Consider the following 22,494-nt stretch of genomic DNA (forward strand, 5'->3'; position numbering starts at 1 on the left):
AATTGTAGGAAGATCAGATACAAAAAAGGTGGGTAGTTGGGAACAATATGGGTGGTGTAATGTAAGAAGCATGACCCACTGGATTTCTCCCAAGCCATAATACATTGGCGTTGTAGAAAAGCTTCATTCACTTGGGAGTCAATTGAAGCATCATGTAGCAAGTGTAATGCATCCCATCTCCAAACCACTTCTTTATGTCTTGCATCCATCCCGTGCTCAAGATCTTGCTTTTATGCGTCTTTTGAACTTTTTTGCTTGCTTCCCATGCAATTGTAGAAAGTCTATGTGAGGGATTTTGATGCATCTTTATCATGTACTCCACAAACCTTTCCATGCCCATAACCTCAATTGGAAGATATCACGACTCAAGAAGTAGGAGCATATATGGTGTTTGTGTCTTAACCTGGAGAAATTTTGTAAAAAAATGCTTTTGAACATTCTCAAACTCTTTCCAGGTAGACTTTGAGATGCTCCCGCCCCACACTTCAACTCCATAAAGAAGAACTAGTGCCACGAATGCGTCAAAAAGGTACTTCTTGAGAACCCAACACTTGATATTTCCTGCACATTACCATAGTGGGACTTCACTTTGCAGACGATCAAACTATGCAACGGATCTTGAGACTTGGATTATTTTGGCCAACCATGAGGAGTGATGTTCACTCATTTGTAAAAAATTGTCTTCAATGCCAAAAACAAGCACCCATACCTCATGTGACATTGTTCCAAATATCACTCGTTCCTAAGTGGAGTAACTATCTAGTTACTTACTTATCAAGCATAACATTTAGGGAGGATATGAGTAAACATTGCCAAAGATCAATTGAAACTGAAGCAAGAGACTATGCTCTTATTGCAAACCAATTGTATCAAAGAGGAAAGGATCAACATTTGCGTCTTTGTGCAAAATATATTCCCACTCTAGAACAAGCACATGCTGGATTAGTTGGAGGTCACTTTTCTAGCAATACCACCGCTAGAGCAATTTTAATGGAAGGCATATGGTGGCCCATGCTTTTTGCAAATGCCAAAGAATATGTTAGAAGGTGTGATGCATGTCAACGAGCAAAAATGCCAACCCGGGTAGATAGCATATCTTTAAGACCAATGATGGGAGCTAAAAATTTTGCAAAATGGAGCATAAATTTTGTCGGACCAATACAACCATCTGTTTATAGAACTCAAGCTCAATATATCATTGTAGCAACAATGGACTATTTGACCAAGTGGGCAGAGGCTAAGGCAACCAAAAAGTATGATGCTAGAACCACAGCAGCATTCTTGTATGAGAATGTATTCACAAGATATGGGCTTCCAATAGAAATAGTCAGTGATAGAGAACTCATTTCCTCAACGAGGTAATTGAATATCTGCTGAATGAATTTATAGTCATTCATAACAAATCTACTCCCTATCATCCACAAGAAAATGGACAAGCTGAGCACACGAATAAAATTCTTAGCTCGATATTGACTAAAGTGGTTAGTTCAAGATGAACTGATTGGGAAATGAATCTACATGCCGCTCTATGGGCTTATAGAGTTTCATTCAAGACAGCTTTAAATGCTACACCCTTCAACCTTGTTTATGGTCTTGATGTCATACTACCGATAGAATTTCTATTGTCGACACTAAGGGTAGCTAAGGATCTTGAGTGGACCGGACATGAACTATCAGAGAGGCTCGAAGATTTAGAAAAGCTTGATGAGAAAAGGCTAATAGATGTAGCTCACATATATGCACAAAAACAAAAACAAAAGAAGTTTTTTGATTCCCATCTAGTCACAAAAATCTTCAAAAAGGGGACCTATTTTTAATCTATTCCCTTAAGTAACACATTCCCAAGTTCAAAAAAAAGAAAAATGGACCGTTTATTATTGAATATGTCTCCCCAAGTGGAGCAGTTAAGTTGTCCACTCTAGATGGTGAACCAATGGCTAACTAGATTAATGAATGCCGCTTAAAGAAGTACAATTTGCCACTAAAACCAATGATTTGCTAGAGAAGATGCATGCAGCAAAGCAGAGAAAGATGAAATGACAGCAAGTTATTGATGAAGCCCAAGAGGAAGCTCAACTTCGAGGTACTCAAGAGGGGAGATGCTTTCAAAAATCAACAAACACCTATTCCCATCAACACTTTGGAACTAGATGAAAGACTATGGGAATTGAAGAATGATGCAGTGTCAACGGATGATGAATGGTTAGATGGAATGGACCTTCGCATCAAAGTACAGTTGAACAATCATAGCACAAATGCACTATTAGATACCGGAGCTCGAATGAATGCAATCAGTTATTCCACTTACAAGAATGCTACGAATCAGTCTTTAGCATCAAGAATATCTGCTATCAAAGGATGCAACAAAACCCAACACTGGTATTGGGAGTAGTCAACTTGAATGTGATAGTAAATGGATGCTCATGCCCTCATCAATTTGTATGCATACCAGATGAACACATGAATGAAATAATATTTCTTGGAATCTCATGGATGCGAACGTACAAGGCAGTACCAGATTGGGACACCAATCAACTCAAGCTATCACCTAAAGAAGAAAAAATCATCGTTCCAATTTCACCAAGCAAAGAGGAATGGAAAAGAGGTTATCCACAAAGGAAATCAGGGAGTAAGAAATCTTCTTCATCATCTAGACAAGCAAATGCTACATGTAGCATGCAAGGAGTCAGGAAAATATGGGTATCCAAAGCACAACTCAAGGACAAACCGTCTCAAATTTGGGTGCCTAAAAACTCATCTACCATACCAAAGAAAGTTTCACATCTAACGACTCAGAGAAGAACATCTTCAAGAAGGGAACCTAAAACAAGATTTTTTTGGAGGAAAAAGGAGCATTTATCTTCTCCACAAATTGTAAAGCAGATGAAGCAGTGGAAAGTTAAGTCACAAAACACTCAACCACAACAGTTCATCAATAAAAAACCAAGATACCAGTGGCGAGCTAAAGCTCAGCAATCGTCATCATTGATACTGACAGCTCAAGAAAACAGTGTGCCAAAGCATCTTGACAGTACAATCAGGCAAAGAGCACATAAACTACAGAATCTGCTATTTAGAAAACATCAACAAAAACCAGCAACCATTGAAACCTTGAGTCAATTACTGAAGAACCAATTCTTGCACATCATACTGGTTTGAATTGCATTGATCTTCAAAGCATGGTAGAGACAATGTTAATCCTTGCGGACACCCTATCATCTTCGACGGACGCCTTATCCTTAATTGATTGAGTCATGGACTGGGCTTGTCGGTCCAATAGAAAATGGGTAAGAATGATTGCGGATGAGAGGTGCACTCTAACTGGAACATTCAAGGGTTAGTTGGCTAAGCATGGACGTCCAAGTGTGAATGAGGCGAGCTCATATAAAAGTCACCTAAACCTAAAAATCACTCATTCTATTATTTGTGCAATTGAAGAGTGCTCTTGCTCCATCTCTATCTTCTTCTTCATATCCTTGTGTGTGTGTGTGTGTGTGTGTGTGTATGAGAGAGAGAGAGAGAGAGAGAGAGAGAGAGAGCATTGCGACGAGAGAGTGGTAGCGAGGCGGTTGAGTGTGGCACGACGGTAGCTCCCTCTTCTTCGCGGCAAGGAATCCTCCATGAAGGCGAGTGTAGGGTGGTGAGTGACACACCCTTGCTCTCTTGAGCTTCACGGCAAGGAATCCTCCGTGTTGTGGGTTAGGTCAACACATGAACATCATACACAGCAAGAATAACCATCTACTCCACCATACTTCATCAACAACAATTCAGACACAGTAAACATAACTACTCAAAGAATATCAGAGTAAGCAGAGACAATACACTGAATAGTTGCTGCACTGCACCATCATCATCACATTCTTATCAGAGAACAGATACATCGTGCGCAGATACATTCCCCACTTATATAGATAAATCCGACTTAACTACCCAGTCACAAGACATTCAGCAGACTGCAACTGAAAGACATTTACATCCGACTTAGCAAAATACAGCTCAGTAAATATCCGATAAGTCAAAATCCGACTTAGCTATTCAGAGTCAGTTTCTAACATGTGCCTCTCAACACATGGCACGTCCCGGTGGTAGATTTCGCAAAAATGTGACCCGGATCCACAGATCCCTTGATCAGGAATCCACCCTCTGCTGCACAGCTTCTTCCTTACTCTGGTCCTCAGCATTCACTTTATGATCCACCAGCTCTGCTTCCTTTACTGCATCTGACTCTGCTGCATCAGCTTTTCCCATTTCCACCTCTTGTGCTATATCTGCAATCACAGTATCAATCTGCTCTTCTGCAACTTTCTCCTCAGCTACATCCTGCATCAAAAAACTATTAGTAAAATTCTCCTCTTTCTTTTCTGCCTCTGCAAGCTGCTGTCTCTGATTCTCTTCCATCTGCTGAACTTGCTGCTTCAAACAGTCTCTCTCCTTTTGCAATTCCTCCACTTCCTTCAACAATTGTGCTTCTACCTCATGCACTAACCCTGCCTTTATCACCTCATATGGATACTTAATGACAAATATCATTCTCTCCTTGGTCTTTTGCCACATCTCCTGTGCAACCAAAGCTAACTGCTGCTTGAGGATAGACACTTCTCCTTCTTTCATTAATACTGCACTCAAGCTAATTTCCTCCTGTGCCAACATCTGTTGCTCTAGTATCTGCAAAGGTTCCAATCTCAACCTCTGCATCTCCACAGTGACCTGTAACTCTGCATTCCTCTTTGCCATGTCTTCCAACTCCAAAGCAACAGCTGCCTCCACTTTCTCAGTCCATTGCTTAAACTCCCCCAATGATCTCTTCACTTTTGCTAACTCCATCTTCTGTTTCCCCACTGTTTCCTCCATATCCTGCTCATACTTTTCTTTCATCATAGCTATCTGCTCTTCAAACTCTTTCACCTGTGACACCTGTCCTTTAAACTCCATCAACTTTTCTGCATTCCTTTCAGCTTGCATACTCTGAACCTTTAGCATATTATTCTGCTGCCTCACAAATTCCTGCACCTGCTGCAGCATCTGAACTACTTTATCACTATCCAATTTCCCAGTATCTACTGATACTCCAGAGACTTCCTCAGCACTAAAGTCTAATCTGGAAAACACTCTGCTGACTGGTTCAGACTTCTTCCTCTTGTTGGATAATGTGAAAGCCTTACCAAGCTTTATTGGTGTTTCCTCTGCTTTTACCTGCATTGGTGAATCAACATCCATGGTGCCAAAATCTGCAAACTGCATTTTTGCTGTGATTTCTTCAAAGGCCTCTCCTGGAGTATATTTGGCTTTCACCAAATCCTCATAAGCCTCCATATGCTTAGCATTAAACTTCACAAATCCTATCTTTTCAGAATGCACCATGATAGGCTGCTCAATCTAAACTGGCTGCTGCTTCTCCTGCACCAGTTTTTCTGCTTTCATAGGCCACCTTGCTTCACCACTCTGTACTCTCTGTGCAAAAAAGAACAATGCTGACAAGTAACCACATAACCTACTATTTTCCTGTGTCTTCCTTTTGTCTGAAGAATGAATCTCTGCTGCCAACTTTTCATACACCCAGTGAGCCCAGCTCACTTCTCCTCCTTGCTCTGCATAGCTCAATGGAGCAAAGTTTTCTTTTGACATATAGTCAAACTTCACAATAAAGCATAGCCTCTCCAAGTACCACTTAAGATGCTCTCTCCTAGCATATCATTCTTTAACATGTAATACTGCCTGCCTCCTTCTCTTGGACCAAACTCCTTTTTCAGTGCTTCCTCTGAACACTTTGGAATAGGTGTATTGGGATACAAAGGCAGCTTGAACACCTCAGACACCAACTCCACACTGAGTATCACATGCGGTGACACTCTCCCCTTAGTCTTCCTAAGTATTTCCAACTGAGACTTTGCATATACATTGTTTCTACATTCTTCCCAAGGCACAATCGCAAACTCATACAATCCTACCTGCTGCAACCATATGGCGTTGCGCTCTGCCTGACAATCTATGTCAACTTTGAAGTCCATAAAAGGGTCCATTAATGCTTGCATCACCTTACCTTCTGACACAGGAGTCGGCGTTGGCGTTTCCTCTTCTGCAGAGTCACTGTTTTTGTCTGCACTGCTTACGTCAAGCCGCATTGGCAGAGCTTTGCTTCTCGAACGTCGCCCCGAACCTTCGGTCTGCTCCTCATCAGGCTGTGGTTGCATGGCCACCAATTGCTTTTCTTTCGGCATGGCAGGACTGAATAAGGCTTCTTCAAGCGAAAACCCGAATCCTCTGCGCTCCTGCATGTGAACTGGACGTACTGAACTTTTGTTGCATGTATGATTATACTCGCTGCACCATGCACACATATCTCCACCCGGTATCCTTGAAGTGCTACGAAACTTCTTTTCAGCACGCTCCCCAAGGCTATTAATCGGGTTCTAATAATTTCTTATTAAAAATTCCGACTTGGTCAGTTCCGACACAGGTACTCTTCCAACATCTGCAATGCTGAATTGGATGTGCACTTTGGAACTGCCTACTTCCTTCAACCTGTGAATTATATGGGATACTATGAAAAGACCTCCTAAAATCCATGCAAGCCAGCATTTTGCCTTTTCCTTTTGCTGATTCTGAATCTCCTGGCTGTAGGGGTATTACAGTCATACAGGCTACACTTGGCCAGTCCAAATGAGGTGGCTTTCCCTGAAATTTCTTCAGCCTGAAACCATTAACTGCCTTTTCCACTCTTGTACCAAACACATCAACTATGATGAATGTCCCTTGTCCTTTATCCTGCACAATCTGATATGGTCCCTGATATCTCAATGACAATTTACCAGGATGTGGTCCCAGCTTAGAGTTGTACAACATTACCCAATCTCCAACCTGAAAGATCTTGAACTTCACATTCTTGGTCACCCATGCTTGTCTTCTTCTTTGTATGACTTCAGTAATGTAAGAGCTTACCAACCTATCCTCCTCCAGCTGCATCAGATATTTGTTCCTGTGTAGTACTGACAACTTTGGAGACTGCTTCTCTGCTGAGACTCTTAAACTTGGTACCACAAACTCCATAGGCACCACAGCTTCCAGCCCATACACCAGCTTGAATGGTGTCATACCAGTAGTGACTTTGAAAGCTATTCTGAAGGACCATAAGGCAGAATCCAACTTATCATCCCAATCCTTCTGATTCTCTATCACAATCTTTTTCAAAATCCTTATCAGTGTTTTGTTGGAGCTCTCAGCCTGACCATTAGCCTGTGGATGATATGCTGTAGACTTCTTGTGCATAATCATATGTGTCCTTGTTAGCTCTGAAATTACTTCATTCAGAAAATGAGTTCCTCTTTCACTTACCAGCTCCACTGGACACCCAAACCTGGTCATAATGTTATGATAAAGAAATCTGGCCACACTTGAAGCTTTATTATCCTTCAATGCTACTACTTCTACCCACTTAGTGCAATAGTCTGTAGCCACTAAAATGTATTTGCATCCCCTCTTGGAAGTTGGTTTAACAGGTCCTACAAAGTCCAAACCCCACTTTTGAAAAGGTTCCAAAGGCAAAATAGGATGATCCCCCATCCTATCCCTGTTTGAATCAGGTTGACCTGTTTTCTGACAAATTACACATCTTTTGGCATAATCATGTGCATCCTTTAAAACTGTGGGCCACCATAATCCAGCCTGCAAAATCTTCTTCCCTGTAATATCTCCAGAGAAATGCCCTCCTGCTGTGCCTGAATGTGCTTCCTGCAAGACTGCACTTTGCTCAAATTCTGGCACACATCTTCTTATCACTTGATCAATTCCTTTCTTATATAGTGCCCTTGCAATAACTAAATAGGGTTTGGTTTTCAGTGCAAATTTTCTTCTCTGATCAGCATTGAACTCCCTTGGTATAGTTCCATCAGTCAAAAACATCAGCAACTGATCATACCAAGAATCAGTCACAGCAGTCTGCACATCAAACAGCTGAGCATCAGGAAGTGCATCATCTACCCCAGTAGGTGCTTCACCTGTTTCAATCCTGCTTAGATAATCTGCAATTACATGCTCCTTCCCAGGAGTATGCTCAATCTGAAAGTCAAACTCCTGCAACAACAACATCCATCTTGCAAGCCTTCCAGTAAGAAGTGGCTTCTTGATCAAATACAACAAGGCCTGATGATCAACATGAAAAACTATCTTGTTCCCCAACAAGTAATGCCTGAACTTATTCAATGCATATACCATCCCTAAAGCTTCTCTTTCTATCACAGGATAGTTTCTTTCTGCACCTGTGAGAACCCTGCTTGCATAATACACAGGTCTGAACCATCCCTTCTCCTTCTCCTGCATCAGTACAGCTCCTATTGCTATATTCGAGGCATCAACAAACACATGAAAAGGCAATGACCAATCAGGTGGCTGCAAAATTGGTGCTACTGATATCATTTTCTTCAACATCTGAAATGATTTCTGCTGAGGCTCATCCCATACAAATGCCACATCCTTCTTTGTTAATTGAGTTAATGGCAAGCATACATTAGACAAATACCTCAAATATCTGGGGTGCCACTTTGTCTGTCCAACAAACCTCATTAATTCTTTAACATTGGTAGGAACTGGTGTTGCTTGAATGGCTTCTATTTTCTTGACATCTATGGCCATTCCTGCTTCTGACACCACATGTCCTAAAAGTATTCCACTCCTCATAGCAATTACACTTTTATAAGGGTTCAGAGCCATCCTGAATTGTCTGCATCTTTCAAAACAGAGCTTCAGATGTAGCAAATGTTTATCCTTCTTTCCAAACACTGAGAAATCATCCACAAAGACTCTCATAAAGTCCTGTAAGTAAGGTTCAAACACCTTATGAGCAACAAAATTAAATGAAGGTGGTCCATTGGTTAACCCAAAACTCATCACTGTGTAGGCAAAGGCTCCCCATTCAGTTATAAAAGCTGTTTTATGCTGATCCGACTCAGCAACACTAATCTGATTATAACCAAAAAAACCATCCAAAAAGCTGTACATTTCATGACCAGCTACTGCATCCAACACAGCATCACAAAATGGCATAGGAAAGGGATCAGTAATGGTTGATGCATTCAATTTTCTATAATCCACACATACTCTTAAGGCTCCATTTTTCTTTGGCACAACCAGTATAGGAGACAACCATGATACTTCATGTACAGGTTTAATGAACCCTACTGCCAGGAGCTTATCAAGCTCCTCCTTCACCTGTTTGGCAAAGTTAGGATTCATTCTATATCTTTGCTGCACAATTGGTTTTGCACCCTCTTTCAAATTAATCCTATGCTGATGTAGTGCTGGGTCAATGCCTCTCACCTGAGAATAATCCCAAGCAAACACATCCTTATAATCAACCAATAATTGCAACAACTGTGCCAGAAATTCCCCTTGAATGTGTGCACTCACTTTGACCATTCTTGGTTCTGCCTCTGTTCCTAAATTCAGCTCCTGAAGTTCATCCTTTTCTACCCTGCTAGATGCCCCAAACTTCTTTTCATAAATTTTCTCAGCCATATCCCTGGCCTCCTTTTCTTCCTGCTGAATCTGTTCCTTATCAGAGATAGCATATTTCTGGTCCACCAATTGTAACAGTTCCTTACCCTGCGCTGTCTATCCTGGTGCTAAACCTGTATCTGGCTCATCCTGTTCCTTACCTTGCTGTAACATGCTTTCCACATCTACTTCAAACACAGGTACAGCAGTTGGATTGGCCTTCAAGAACTCTTCCTCTTGGTCATCTGTGACCTCATCAGCAAAATTAATAGTCTGAGCAAACAGTGGTTTCTCACTTAATGGAACCATCTTCCTTCCCCTCATAGGTATGGTTACTTTCTTCTTCCCTTTCTTCAATATGACAACATTTTCTCCCCAGTCCTGTCTTACTTTAGCCAATCTGAACCAAGGTCTTCCTAACAGCATTTCATATGCAGCTGCTGAGTCTGACATTCTGAGTACAAAAAAATTAACAAAAAAGGATAATCCTGACACCTGAATTTCCTGTGCTTTGAGAATTCCCAAAGGTTGTACCCTAGATTGGTCTGCCATTTTCACCTGAAAAGGTGCTGGAGCCAGAGCTCCCAACTCCATTCTTTTGTACACTGCCTCTGGTAAAATATTCACCCGAGAGCCTCCATCCAATAACACATCATCAAAATTTTCTCCAAGAAAGTGTACGTACTTTAATAACTGGTACCACAAAGTCCACATCTGCTGGATCAATTCTATTTGCTACTGCTGGAGACAACTGCCTGTCCATTGTGCCAAGTCCATTCAGGTTCTGCAGCTTTCTGAACAATCTGTCTTTGAAAGCTGGAACCAATTGCAACAACTGATCCAAAGATAATTGAAGAGGTGAGCTAATAAGTATTTCAAACCAGTCCTTATCCTGTTTATTCTCCACCTCCTTACTCCCATTATTCTGCTCTTGCTTCTCATTTGGGTCATCCTCAACATCCACCTGCTTTGCCTGTTGTTTAGCAATCCTTTTTGTAACCTGATCTCTTACCCCTTTTTGCTCCTTCCAATCCAAAGGTGCTTTATCCTTAGACCTAGTCACTGCTAGAACTTCAACATGATCCTCCTGCACACATTGGTTACTGTCACAAGCCCATTGATGTTCCTCTTCATTCCCTTGCTGCTCCTGTTCTTGGTCAGTATCTTGAATCTGCTCATCCTGAGAAAACACATCAAACAAGATTACATTTGCCTGAGCTGCTGGCTGATTTTGCTGCTGCTGCTGTTGCTGTTGCTGCTGTTGCTGATTTCCAGGTTGATTGGGCTGATTATATCTCACAATGGGCATTCCCCTTTCTTCCCTATGCTTCACCCATAAAGCACAATTGGGACCTACCCAGTGATCTGGTGCACCACAGTACACACAGGGTCTCCTATTATTATTGTTCTCCTGCTCTCTCCAAGGAGGTCTAGGAGGTCTTGCCCTCTGAAATGGTGGTCTTCCCCTAAATGGTACTGCTTGATTGGCTCCAACTTCTGGTCTTCCTCTTCCTATGTTAGGTGCTGTCTGCCCTCTATTCTTTGGATTGTACCAACAGCTAGCAGTGTTATGTCCATCCCTTTCACAAATGTGACAATACACTTTTTCTTTAGGTGCTACAACAGAATAACCAAACTTTTTAAGTTTTCCTACCAAATCTTGCTCAATGCTCTGCTTTTGCTTGACTTTCTTCTTCTTACTGCTCTGTTTCTTCTTTCTTTTTTCTGTTTCCTCATCACTGTCTGATGGTGAGTTTGAATCTGAGTTCCCACTGGAATCTGTCTCTTCAGATGCTTCTTCTGAATCTGAGTCACTGTCTTCTTTTCCTTTTGCCTTGGTCATGCCAAGTCTCTTCTCCACCCTTGCAGCAGCAGTAACAAGGTCATCCAGACCTCCAGCAATATCAATGCTAGCTACTGCTCCCTTTAAGATGCTTCTCAATCCTTTCAAAAAATAACCTGCTAACATTTCATTAGTGGGTCTTTCATTCCCCTGCAATCTTTCTACTAAAATTCTGAACTTCTGTGCATAGTCTTCAACCAGCATCTTATTTTGCTTAATGTCTCTGAGTTTTCTCAGGACATCAGTCGGAGTCTTCTCCTTTCTAAATCTCTGCAGAAATGCCTGCTTCAAAGCATTATAAGTAGCAAAATGTGCAATGCCATATTGGCTGAACCAACTCATGGCCTTTCCTTCCAATGTGGCAGCAAACTGTTCCATCTTAACTCCATCAGCATACATCACCTGATAGCCACTTGCCTGCCACTTAGTTTCAAACTGTGCCACATGACAGTCAGCATCTTCCTTACTCCCTGCTCTAAACTTGGCTGCCTTGACCTTTGGGTTGGGTGGTGGTTGAGCCATTGGAATGGGTTGTGGTGGTCTCCTAGGTCTTTGCATGGTAGCCCCCTGAAGTGGGTCAAACTGGATCCTTCTCCTGGTGGTTCTTCCTGCCAGGAATAAAGCTCCAATAAATTGCCTCACTCTCTCTTCTCCTGCTGCTCCTGATCCTACCCCTCCTTGGTCTACAGGTTGCTGCCCCTGAGCATCGGGTGATTGCTGATTGTCATGATCATAGTTAAATGGATCAATGTTTCCATCCTGTGCTTGAGCCCTTGTGTAGTACACTCTTCCTACTCTCCTGTCTCCCTCTGACATACATCATTACTTGAAAATAAACGTTAACCCAGTGGATCGCCAAATGTGTTGTGGGTTAGGTCAACACATGAACATCATACACAGCAAGAATAACCATCTACTCCACCATACTTCATCAACAACAATTCAGACACAGTAAACATAACTACTCAAAGAATATCAGAGTAAGCAGAGACAATACACTGAATAGTTGCTGCACTGCACCATCATCATCACATTCATATCAGAGAACAGATACATCGTGCGCAGATACATTCCCCACTTATATAGATAAATCCGACTTAACTACCCAGTCACAAGACATTCAGCAGACTGCAACTGAAAGACAGTTACATCCGACTTAGCAAAATACAGCTCAGTAAATATCCGATAAGTCAAAATCCGACTTAGCTATTCAGAGTCAGTTTCTAACATGTGCCTCTCAACACTCCGCGAAGGTGAGCGTAGGGTGGTGAGTGACACACCCTTGCTCTCTTGAGCTTGCTAGATTAGTCTGGTTGTGTGCTTGCAGCCATTTGTGGCTCGCACACAGTGTACGGCAAGTCCCTTTTTTTGACACGTTCAATAGATGCACACAATTTTGGCTCCTTACAGACACCCTATCACCTTCAATGGATGTCTTATCCTTAATTGATTGAGTCATGGACCGGGCTTGTCGTTCCAAAAGGAAAAGGGTAAGAGTGATCGCCGATGAGAGGCGCACTCTAACAAGAACATTCAAGGGTTAGCTGGCTAAGCATGGGCGCCCAAGTGTGAATGAGGCGAGCTCATATAAGAGTCACCTAAACCTAAAAATCACTCACTCTATCATCTGTGCAATTGAAGAGTTCTCTTGCTCCATCTCCATCTTCTTGTGTGTGTGTGTGTGTGTGTGTGTGTGTGTGTATGCGAGAGAGAGAGAGAGAGAGAGATAGAGAGAGAGAGAGTGATCGAGCATTGCGATGGCATGGCGGCAGCAAGGCGGTTGAGCGTGGCACGGCAAGAGCTCCCTCTTCTTCGTGGCGAGGAATCCTCCACGAAGGCGAGCGTAGGGTGGTGAGTGACACACCCTTGCTCTCTTGAGCTTGCTAGATTAGTCTGGTTGTGTGCTTGCAGCCATATGTGGCTCGCACACAATGTACGGAAAGTCCCTTTCTTTGACACGTGCAATCGATGCGCACATTTTTGGCACCGTTGGTGCAGCTAAAGTTGGTCCAAGCTAGGAAGTGGTCTATGCCAGGCAAGGGCAGCACCAGAGTGCAGTGCAGAAGGCTAGGGCAGGTACCAAAGCCCTAGGCAGCCCAAGGATAGCGGAGGTGTATGCTTGAAGCGGTTTTTTAGGACAAAGGCGTGCTGCAAAGAGCCAAGGAGGTTGGTAGCCTTCTGTGCCCAAGATGTCGGTTTTTTGTGCTATAGTGTAGTGATCAGTGTGCTCTAGAAGCCGGTCTAGACGGCTCGTCAAATGGAGCCCTGGTGCTCAAGATATTGCAGTTTAAAGAAAGAGTGTGTTGCAGATCCCCGACGGGCAAGGCAACTGGGCACAGGTGGCCCGGGCTGATGTCAGTGTATACATGTGTAGTGCTCAAGTTATGGAGCATGCCGGTCTTCTCGGATCGCAGATCGGAGCTACGGTGAGCAAGATATCAGCTGTCAAAGTTTGGACGGGGGCCGGATCTGGGGCGGTTTGGCCGCACTGGAAAATGTGCTTGCGGTGATTTTTTGGGCATCGCCAGGGTTTGCAGAGTTGGTATGCAGCATATGGGACATGCGGGAAGAGACGGCGTGCCATTCCAAGGTCGGAGCGCGGAGAAATGGCCAGTCGAAGTTGGAAGTGGACAATGGAGGTGTAGCTACAAATGATTTTTTTTCATTTTGGAGTCCATGTTCGAGGACGCAGTGTGGTCGAAATGCCAAGCCAGGGTGAGGGATGGAAGCCTGGAATGCAGACTTTTGGTGGGATTTGATGACCGGAGTAGTGGGTTTTTGAGCAGAGAATGGTCAGGGTGTGAAGGGAGATGATAAAAATCAAGTTTTCATTGTGTTCAAGCAAACTTTCCAAGTCCATTGGGTGGAGCTGATGAGTAGATGCCACGTGGCCCACTTAAACCCACATGCGCTCTGCGGTCGTCCGATGGCGGGGTACTTAAGCTAAGGCATTGGCCCATTCAAAGGCATGGAGGTGAGCCCCTTTGGAGCTCCATGGTCTGGTGGTTATGGCGCAAGGCGAAGGCGGTGCCAGGGGCGTAGCGCTGGGCGAAATGCCGACGGTTTTGGTGGCGGTTGAGGGAGTGGGGCGTCGACGCAGTGAGGCGCCCGCCAGTGGACAGCTAACTATGATGACGTGTCACGCTCGACTTAGGGGTGGTCCCGCGGCCCCAATATTTTAAAGCAGGAGAGAAGGGGCAATAGCGACACCGCTATTGCCTCCCCCTCTCGATTAAGAGGAAGGTCCCGCAAGGGTTGAGTATAGAGAGAGAGGAAAGACCATCCGGGGAAAGTAAAAAGGACAAACCAAGGCAAGGGAATCCGGGCAAGCAAAAGTTGAAGGAGGGCCAAGTGAATAAAGCAAGGGCAAGGTAAGGCTGGACTAAAGTGGCAAAAGAGGAGTCGGTTAGAGAGGATAAGTCAAAGTCAAAGCATAAAGGGCAGTGCAAGGTTGAGGCCATAGGGTAAAAGATAAAAAATAAAAAATGAAGAGCCTAGGGGGCAATAGCGACGTCGCTAATGCCCCCCCCCAAAGAGCAAAAGAGAGAAAGAGAGCAGATGGAAAAAGGCGGTGCCCCCTTCCCAAGAGATACCAAAAAAAGGTGCCACATGGACCAATTAGAGGGCAATTTCCCAAATTGAACCCCCCACCCTATAAAAGTCAAAAAATTATCAAAGTAGGGGCTTCTTCTTAGTTTTTTCTTGGCTTATGGAGCCTGTTTGAAGCCTGCAAAGTGGAGCTCTTGGACAGAGGAGTGTGCCTGTCAAAGCCCTTTGCATTTTCCTTGTGTAAATGGCCATGGTGATGGCAGGGTGAGTTTGTACATGTGTTTTGTGGAGTGTGGTCGAGCCGTTGTTGCCTCCCTTGCTGTTGTTTCCCCTTCCCCCCTTCTCTTTCTCCTGCTTTCATGGTTCTCCTCGGTGCCGGATGTGTGGAAGTGTGTGCCCCCCCGGACCGACGGTGTGTTGTGTGAGGGAGTGAGATTGAGTTGTTGTGCGCGTGTAAGGGTGGAGACAGGCCATGGCAACAAGTGTGCATCGTATGGTGGTTTTGTGGAAGTGTGTGAGCAGTGGAAATCGAGCAGGCGGTGGTCTGCTAGTGTGAGTTGTGTGTTTGAAGGTGTTTTCTAAGAGGATAGGGGTGTTGTGAATACCCTAAGCTATAGAGAGGCCCTTTTGTTTGTGCTGGGTGTGTTCCCCCATTCTCCCTCTCCACCATTGCCAGGGAAATGCCTTGCACTAAGCTCGAATAGCACTCTATGTTGCTTTGTGGTGCAATGTGAAATGTAGGAAAGGTAGAAAAAGAAAGTGTGTGGCTGTGGAGAAGGATTTGTGAAGTTTGTTTTTGCTACAGTGTACTGTTTTCTGTTAATAAAGTGTTAGTTTTTTGTTGCAATGTATTGTTTTCTATTCATAAGGTGTTAGCTTTAAGGTATGAGATCTATAATGTTAGATCTGTAAGGTACAATAAGTAGATATGTTAGTTAATTAGTTGTTGTAGTACTATAAGAGTAGCTTTGTTAGTTGCAAGTAGGTAGGTTAGGTGTGTGTGTGCTCGCGCACGCAACACGGCCGCGACGACCTTATCAAAAAAAAAAAAATTAAAAAATATATATATTTTTTAAAAAAATGTAGGACCGAGATCGGGAACATTTCCTAAGCCCAAGCCCAAGGCCACACTCAGGCTCAGGCTCAAGCCTCAGTCACCCTTTGAAATTACTTATTTTAGCCTCACGCCTACGTAAAATTCAACCCATTTGAGGACCTTCGGAGCTTCGGGTGACCAAACGCTGTGCTATAAAGCACACCACAACTCTCTGAGCGATACGCTCGTTTTGAGCTATCACACGCTCTAATTCAAAAACCGATTGTAAAGAGATATTATAAAACATCAAAAAACAAGTGAAAATGGAGTGCAAAACGCCCAAAAAATCAAACGGTTAACCTTCGAGGGTATTCGCCGATGCTTGTAGGGTGCCAAAGGCACATGCATCTGCGCTCTAGTCGTGTTCTAAAATCCAAGCAACTAGCGAGCATTTTGACTTATGGGAGTTCTCAATACCCACCTACCTTAGGTTCTGGGCCCTGAACGGGAACCCAAGGTAGTACCACCAAGGACCAACATATTGCGTATAGTGACTCTTCCTCTCACTACGACATCATGGAGGGTTACCCAATGCCTAATCCTGATAGCTCAATCCAAGACATGTATGCCATGGGCCCACGGTCCCTGCCGAACATGCTTACCCGCTTGAAGGAAACCTTTAGTAGAGCCACTCGCTTTGAATATGGAGCTAACGATGTAAATGAGGGGGGCGGGGAAGTAAATTCGCCATTCATGACCAACGTAGACCTCACGTTGTCATGCCATGGCATGTACATAGTGTGAAATAAAACATTCACCTCACTCTTGATACTTCTCGATGTATGCAAATAAAAGCAATCATGTACATATTGTGATATATGTTGAAGCGTCTACTGCGGTCATTATCATGTACATATCTATCCGGGGACCCTGGATGCGGCGCATTTGCATGCTTTTCCACTTGATAAGATGCTTAATTTGGTTTTACAATGTATATATTCCAAGTGTTTCATGGTGGCACACTCATCTCGCCTATAAAGATTAATGCGGGTAAAAATTGCCAAAAATAGCAGCTAACAGGTGTCGTTGCAAAATTGCATCGAAAGTTACCCAGAATGGTATATTGATGTAAAATGATGCTTTTTATGCTTATGCGAGTGATCCCACAAATCTAGGGATTTTTCTGACTCCGTTTGGGATTTTTCGCATGAAAAATGACATTTTTTGGGTAAAAAATGAGCTAAAAATGGCTTAGTTTTGGACTAAAATGGAAAAATGGCCTAAAAATTGACACATCAGCTGAAAATGCCGTGGGGAAGAGAGAGAGGGCTGCTTTTTACAAAGAAAAAACCATCAATTTTTCTCTACTGTGTAATAGCTTCCATGGTTGCCCAATCTATGTGTGTTGCAGTCCCGCCTCTTCGCAATCTTGTAACTGAGCTTGTGAGGGAGTGAATTAGGGTTTCCCCTTATCAAAATGGTGTTTGGGCTTCAATATAGAAGCTCTTAAATCTCTTCAAAATCAAAACATGGTCACCAAGAAGGTGGAAGCTTGAGAATTCCTTTCAACTATTTGATACTACGACTATGTAATTGGGGGCGAGGCTACATGATACCATGAAAGAGGTTTGGGTTTTGATTGGGAATTGTGCTTGTATGAGCATTGAGGTTTCATGGTTGAAACATTAATGTTTTGCAATGGTCTTTTTAAGTGATATTGAATGTGATTTGATGATCCTCTCATCATACTCTCGACTACGAAAACAAGCAATTTTCAAGCACGATAGGAGAGAGGGTTTGTGACTTTGCTATCACGAACGCTCTTAGATTCTCTGTCACCCTTAGAAAGAGGTTTGGTGATTCTCCACAAACGCTTTCCTGCAAAGGTTTTATGAATCTCATCACGAACTCTCACAGTCAGGGTTCTTCACCTTCCCTGCTAGACCACACACTTTCCGACATTTCTGGTGAACCCGACGTGAAGCAGCTAGGGTGGGGGTTCAAATACTTGTTTTGAAAGGTTTAATTACAAATAATTAAAGCTATGGATCAGCAAGAGGAACAAGGCATGAGTTTTGATCAAGGAACAATGCAAATGTTTCAAGCATTCGCCATGTTTATGCAACAACAACAGGCTGCAGAAAGAAGGGAGGTGTCAGCAACCAAAGCCCTTCAAGCTATTGTGAACAAAATGGACAAATGATGTCACAAAGTTTCTTCGTGGTTATGTAAAGGAGATGGAGCTACAACGAGTTCCAGAGGTGGACATGATTCGTAGTTTTGAGCTTGTTGTGGTCCCTAAGATTAGAGACCATGTAAGGGGAATCAGGGAGGAGCGTGGAGAAGGTTGGGAGCAATTCAAATTAGCCCTAAAAGAGGAATACTTCATGGAGGACTCTGAAAGGGTTACAAAAAGGACCTTCTTGGAATGGGTTGCAAAGCCAAGAGAAGGACTTTCCATCACCGAACTGTTGAGAGTTTGAGCGACGCTATGCTCAACTGTCAGGAACAGAGCAGGCTACTTTGGATAGTGAAAAGACCGAATTGTTCCTTCAAGTTGCTGGTCATGAGCTCCAAGAAAAGCTAGAGCTACTCCTTGAAGATAAGAATACAGAACAGGGTCTAAAGGCTGAGTGGAAAGAGGTTGAAGACGCAGTCTCATTTCTTGCTAAGAGACAACGTTGTAGGGACAAGATGGTGGTGAATGGTACTACCTCTCCTCCTAGCACGTCAAAGATTCCACCAAAGCCTACTACTGTAATTCCAAAAGGTGATAATTCAATGCTTGATGAGCTTGTTAAGGGCATGCAAGAAATGAAGTTAAAAGCTAACAAGGCTTGAAGAAAAAGGACAACCTGCTATTCTGTAGGACAAAAATCCCAAAGCAAAGAAGGATTTGTGCATAGATACATATGGTGTGATGGCACGGACCATGGCAGAAGGGATTGTGATAGCTTTAGTGACGCCTTAAAAAGAGATCTTGTGTTTTTTTAAGGATGGCAAGATCCATCTGTGGGAGACAGGTATGCCGTTAGGAACTAACTTTGGAAAAGGAGGTATGCAGAAGTTAGTGGAGGATATGGCAACTAGTCATGCTATTTCTGCAGTGGAGGCAGCATGCTACCTATGGGGTAAAGATAGAGCTAATTCCAAAGAAAGTGCTAAAGTATACTCCAGATGATTTTGAGGAGGTTGACAACTTGGGGCCATATACAGTAGCCTCAGCACTACAACATAACATCAAGATATCGACGGCCGTACCTTTCCACGCGGTTATCGACGTACTTGCAGCCCGTCGATATATGCGTCGATATGCGCGTGGAAATACACGTGGAAAGGCATACTTTACCACGCGTATATCGACGGATATTACCACGAGTATATCGACGCAAAAAATTGGGGGGAAAAATAGAAATCCGCGTGCAGGCGGCCATTTTCGCCTGCGACGCGCTCAGATCTCTTGGCAAAAACCTGTTGCGCAGGTATTATGAAACTCCCCCCCCCCCCCAAACCCATCTCTCTCTCTATCTACATCGTGTGTGTGTGTGTGTGTGTGTGTGTGTGTGTGTAGGAAAGAGAGAGAGAGAGAGAGAAAGAGAGAGAGAGAGAGAGAGAGAGAGAGAGAGAGAGAGAGAGAGAGAGAGAGAGAGAGAGAGAGAGGTGTGTGTGTGTAGGAAAGGAGAGAGAGAGAGAGAGAGAGAGAGAGAGAGAGAGAATGTATGCGTAGGAAATTAAAATTAAAGAAAGAGAAATTAAAGAGAGAAATGAAATGAAATTTTATATTAACGTCTTCAAAAGGCCAAAGTGACCTATGCGACCAAAAAGTTACAATATGGTGGATTTGATACAAAGTCAGCGTAACAAGATGACCAAATGACAAAATAAAATATTATGGAATCCTAAACTACTGGGTGTGGACTAAGCAGTTAAAACAAGTAGCTGGGATAGGTAGATTATAGGAGATCTAGCATCAGTCGCTGGCGGATCTCATCAATCTCCTCCATGGTCAGTAGTTTGACCGGGCGTTGTGCATGTCGAGCCAAAGTGACCTGGATCCTCTGATGCAGCCTCTGTTGATGCTGTGTAGTCCTCCGCAGTCGTGGGCATCTGGATCTCCCTAGCTCAGTCGCTTGTTCGATCAGTATGCATCTGGTGTAAAGCGACGAGCGCTGTTGTGGTAGAGAGAGAGAGAGAGAGAGAGAGAGAGAGAGAGAAATAAAGAGTGATATATATAACACTCTTTTAGATAAAATGGGAAAATTCCACATCTTTGGGACTGATTTCAATGCCTAAGGATTCCTATTTCCCATTTGATTTGGGAAAATTTCAATTATTTTGGGACTTGTCTTGAGGATTTGTGTTACATTAGACAAAGAGATAGATTCTCAAGAAAATGGTGGTGTTGAGAAACACCTTTTTTTTTTCATGTTGGTGTTAATTGATACTTTATAAAACATACATAGACACGGATAGCAAGAAAAACAATATATGAAAATGAAATGCTAGTCAATTTCTCCTATTAAGCTAGCTTGTGCTTTCTCCACAACATTGGATGGGATTTTAATTGCTTCTACAAGTCTTCCACCCTTTGGAGTCCATGAACACACAATTGAATCAACACACTCCCAGCGCTTTGGGTCAGCAAGATTGCAGCACCAATTCTTTTTCCAACAATCCTCATATTGTTCTTGGATTGTGAGATTTTTTCCCCAATGTTTTGGTGCCCAATATTGAATGAAAACTTTCTTGTAGTTAGGAGATGAGCTGTCTACATCAACATCTGACTCTGCAACTCCTAGCCATATCGGATATTCTGGATCTGCAGGTCTCACAAGAACAAAATCCCCTTTCCTTACATCAATTTGAGGCCTAAAAGATTCCTGTGGCCTTGCACTTTGAGGACCAACATAGTGATCATTCAATTATTCATATCCTTGAAACTCATCTGTGTCTTCCTCTATCTGTTGCATTCTATGACTCCCTGTAGTCTTTGGCCAAAATGATGTGTATTCACCAAGTTGTTTATTGGTTGGTTGTTCAAGCTCACTAATTATTTTTTGCCAATAAATAATAAGTGGCTCCATGTATTTTGTAGAATCGTGCTCCTTTCCCTTTAGTAGAGTCCATCTTTTCCAAAATTCAAGATATGTCTTAATCCCTTGAATAACAAGCGGACTATCCCTCACATAGTCTGCTATAGGAACCACATTTGGAAAACCTACTGGCAATTTTGGTTTCCCTTGATCATCTTTTTTCCACAACTCAATTCCTGACTCCCTCAGCATCCAATCAGGTGATTTGGGGTGAATTTTGTACTGCATTACTAGGATTTCACCTTGCATAAAGAAACGAAATTGAAGTGGCTTAGAGTGTCCAACAAGAGCATCTTGTCCATCACACATGTACCCTTTAACAAAGGATTTAAAGTCAGGAACTTGCGTCATCAAAAATGGTGCTGGAGCTGGACTTTCACATTTTTGAAAATGTTCCATCAAATGTGGAAAAGTGTAGGTCATTCCTATTCGTAATCTCTCTGAGAACCTGCTAAACATTGCATCTATGTACTCATGTGTATGACTCACCATTAAGAATCCCAAATGCACGGTTTTGAAAACACCTTTTGCTACTAGCAAGGATAAGTATGCAAATAAATATCGATTCTTATTCTCTCCTGCACAATTATCTAGCTGTAGCAGAAGATTCTCAAGCAATTTTTGAAACACGGGAGTGGACATGGTATCCACAACACATTGAGATGAGGCTGATTGCAAGTTAGAAATCTCTCCATTACATCCTTCAATAGCCAACGGTGGTGTTACTGCTGCTGATGCATTCCTCTCACGCTCTTTCATCATTCTGTTTTGGTGGTCTAAAGCTGTCCTTGAATTCAATGCATTGAACAATGTTACATTGCTGCGTGGCATACCATCATGACATAAATCTCCTAGCCCATGGTTTTTTGTTCTTTCCAAATTCTGTAAGCATAATGCAAGGGAACCAATTGTAGCATTTGGATCTGAAGGCCATAGACCATTCAACGAGAAATGACCATACATCCCATGCCCATGCCCATGTGTTATCATACATGTTAATGATACTTGCAACTGATATGCATTCGCATAGTCTTTTGAGTTCACTCGCAATCTAGGTATTGCTGTCTTTTTTTGGTCCATTTTATCATGTATAATGCATAAGTACTTATCCTTTTGCATTTGCGAGAACTTACGCTAGGTGTAGTACACATTTCTACAGCTTTGTTGTTGCATCATGTGAATTTTACGTTCATCCTTCAAACGTGAAATCAGCTCATCATCCTTTGTTGACTCTAGTTGAGACTTTATCCGGCTACACACAACACATTTTGAGAACTCGCTTGTTTTTGACAAGGTCACATTAGCAAACTCTGTATTGCAAACCCTATTGAATGTAGTGCTAGACATTGGCTTGAGACACATACTCTCGAGTGTTTTATTGACATCATGTAAGATGTCTATTTTCTTGTACATGTTTGGTATTGCAAGCAAGGTTTCTCTAGTACCATCTTCCATAGTTCTACTCTTATGTGGCATTTTCT

At 42.8% G+C, this 22,494-nt stretch overlaps 1 protein-coding gene across 1 annotated transcript; it reads right to left on the reverse strand.

Annotated features, from left to right (window-relative positions):
- Positions 1-4,131: 4,131 nt before the first annotated feature.
- LOC147464698 (uncharacterized) lies at positions 4,132-5,220 on the reverse strand. Its single transcript, XM_086517000.1, has one exon. It carries the CDS (start codon positions 5,218-5,220, stop codon positions 4,132-4,134), a length of 1,089 nt encoding a protein of 362 aa, XP_086373126.1.
- Positions 5,221-22,494: the final 17,274 nt, after the last annotated feature.

The sequence above is a fragment of the Adiantum capillus-veneris genome, chromosome 1 (assembly GCF_014529385.1).
Source record: "Adiantum capillus-veneris isolate H3 chromosome 1, ASM1452938v2, whole genome shotgun sequence".
Lineage (NCBI taxonomy): Eukaryota > Viridiplantae > Streptophyta > Polypodiopsida > Polypodiales > Pteridaceae > Adiantum > Adiantum capillus-veneris.

What these genes read in the sequence shown, in the direction of transcription:
- LOC147464698 (XM_086517000.1), bottom strand. Translation starts at nt 5,220, where the DNA reads ATGGATGTTGATTCACCAATGCAGGTAAAAGCAGAGGAAACACCAATA.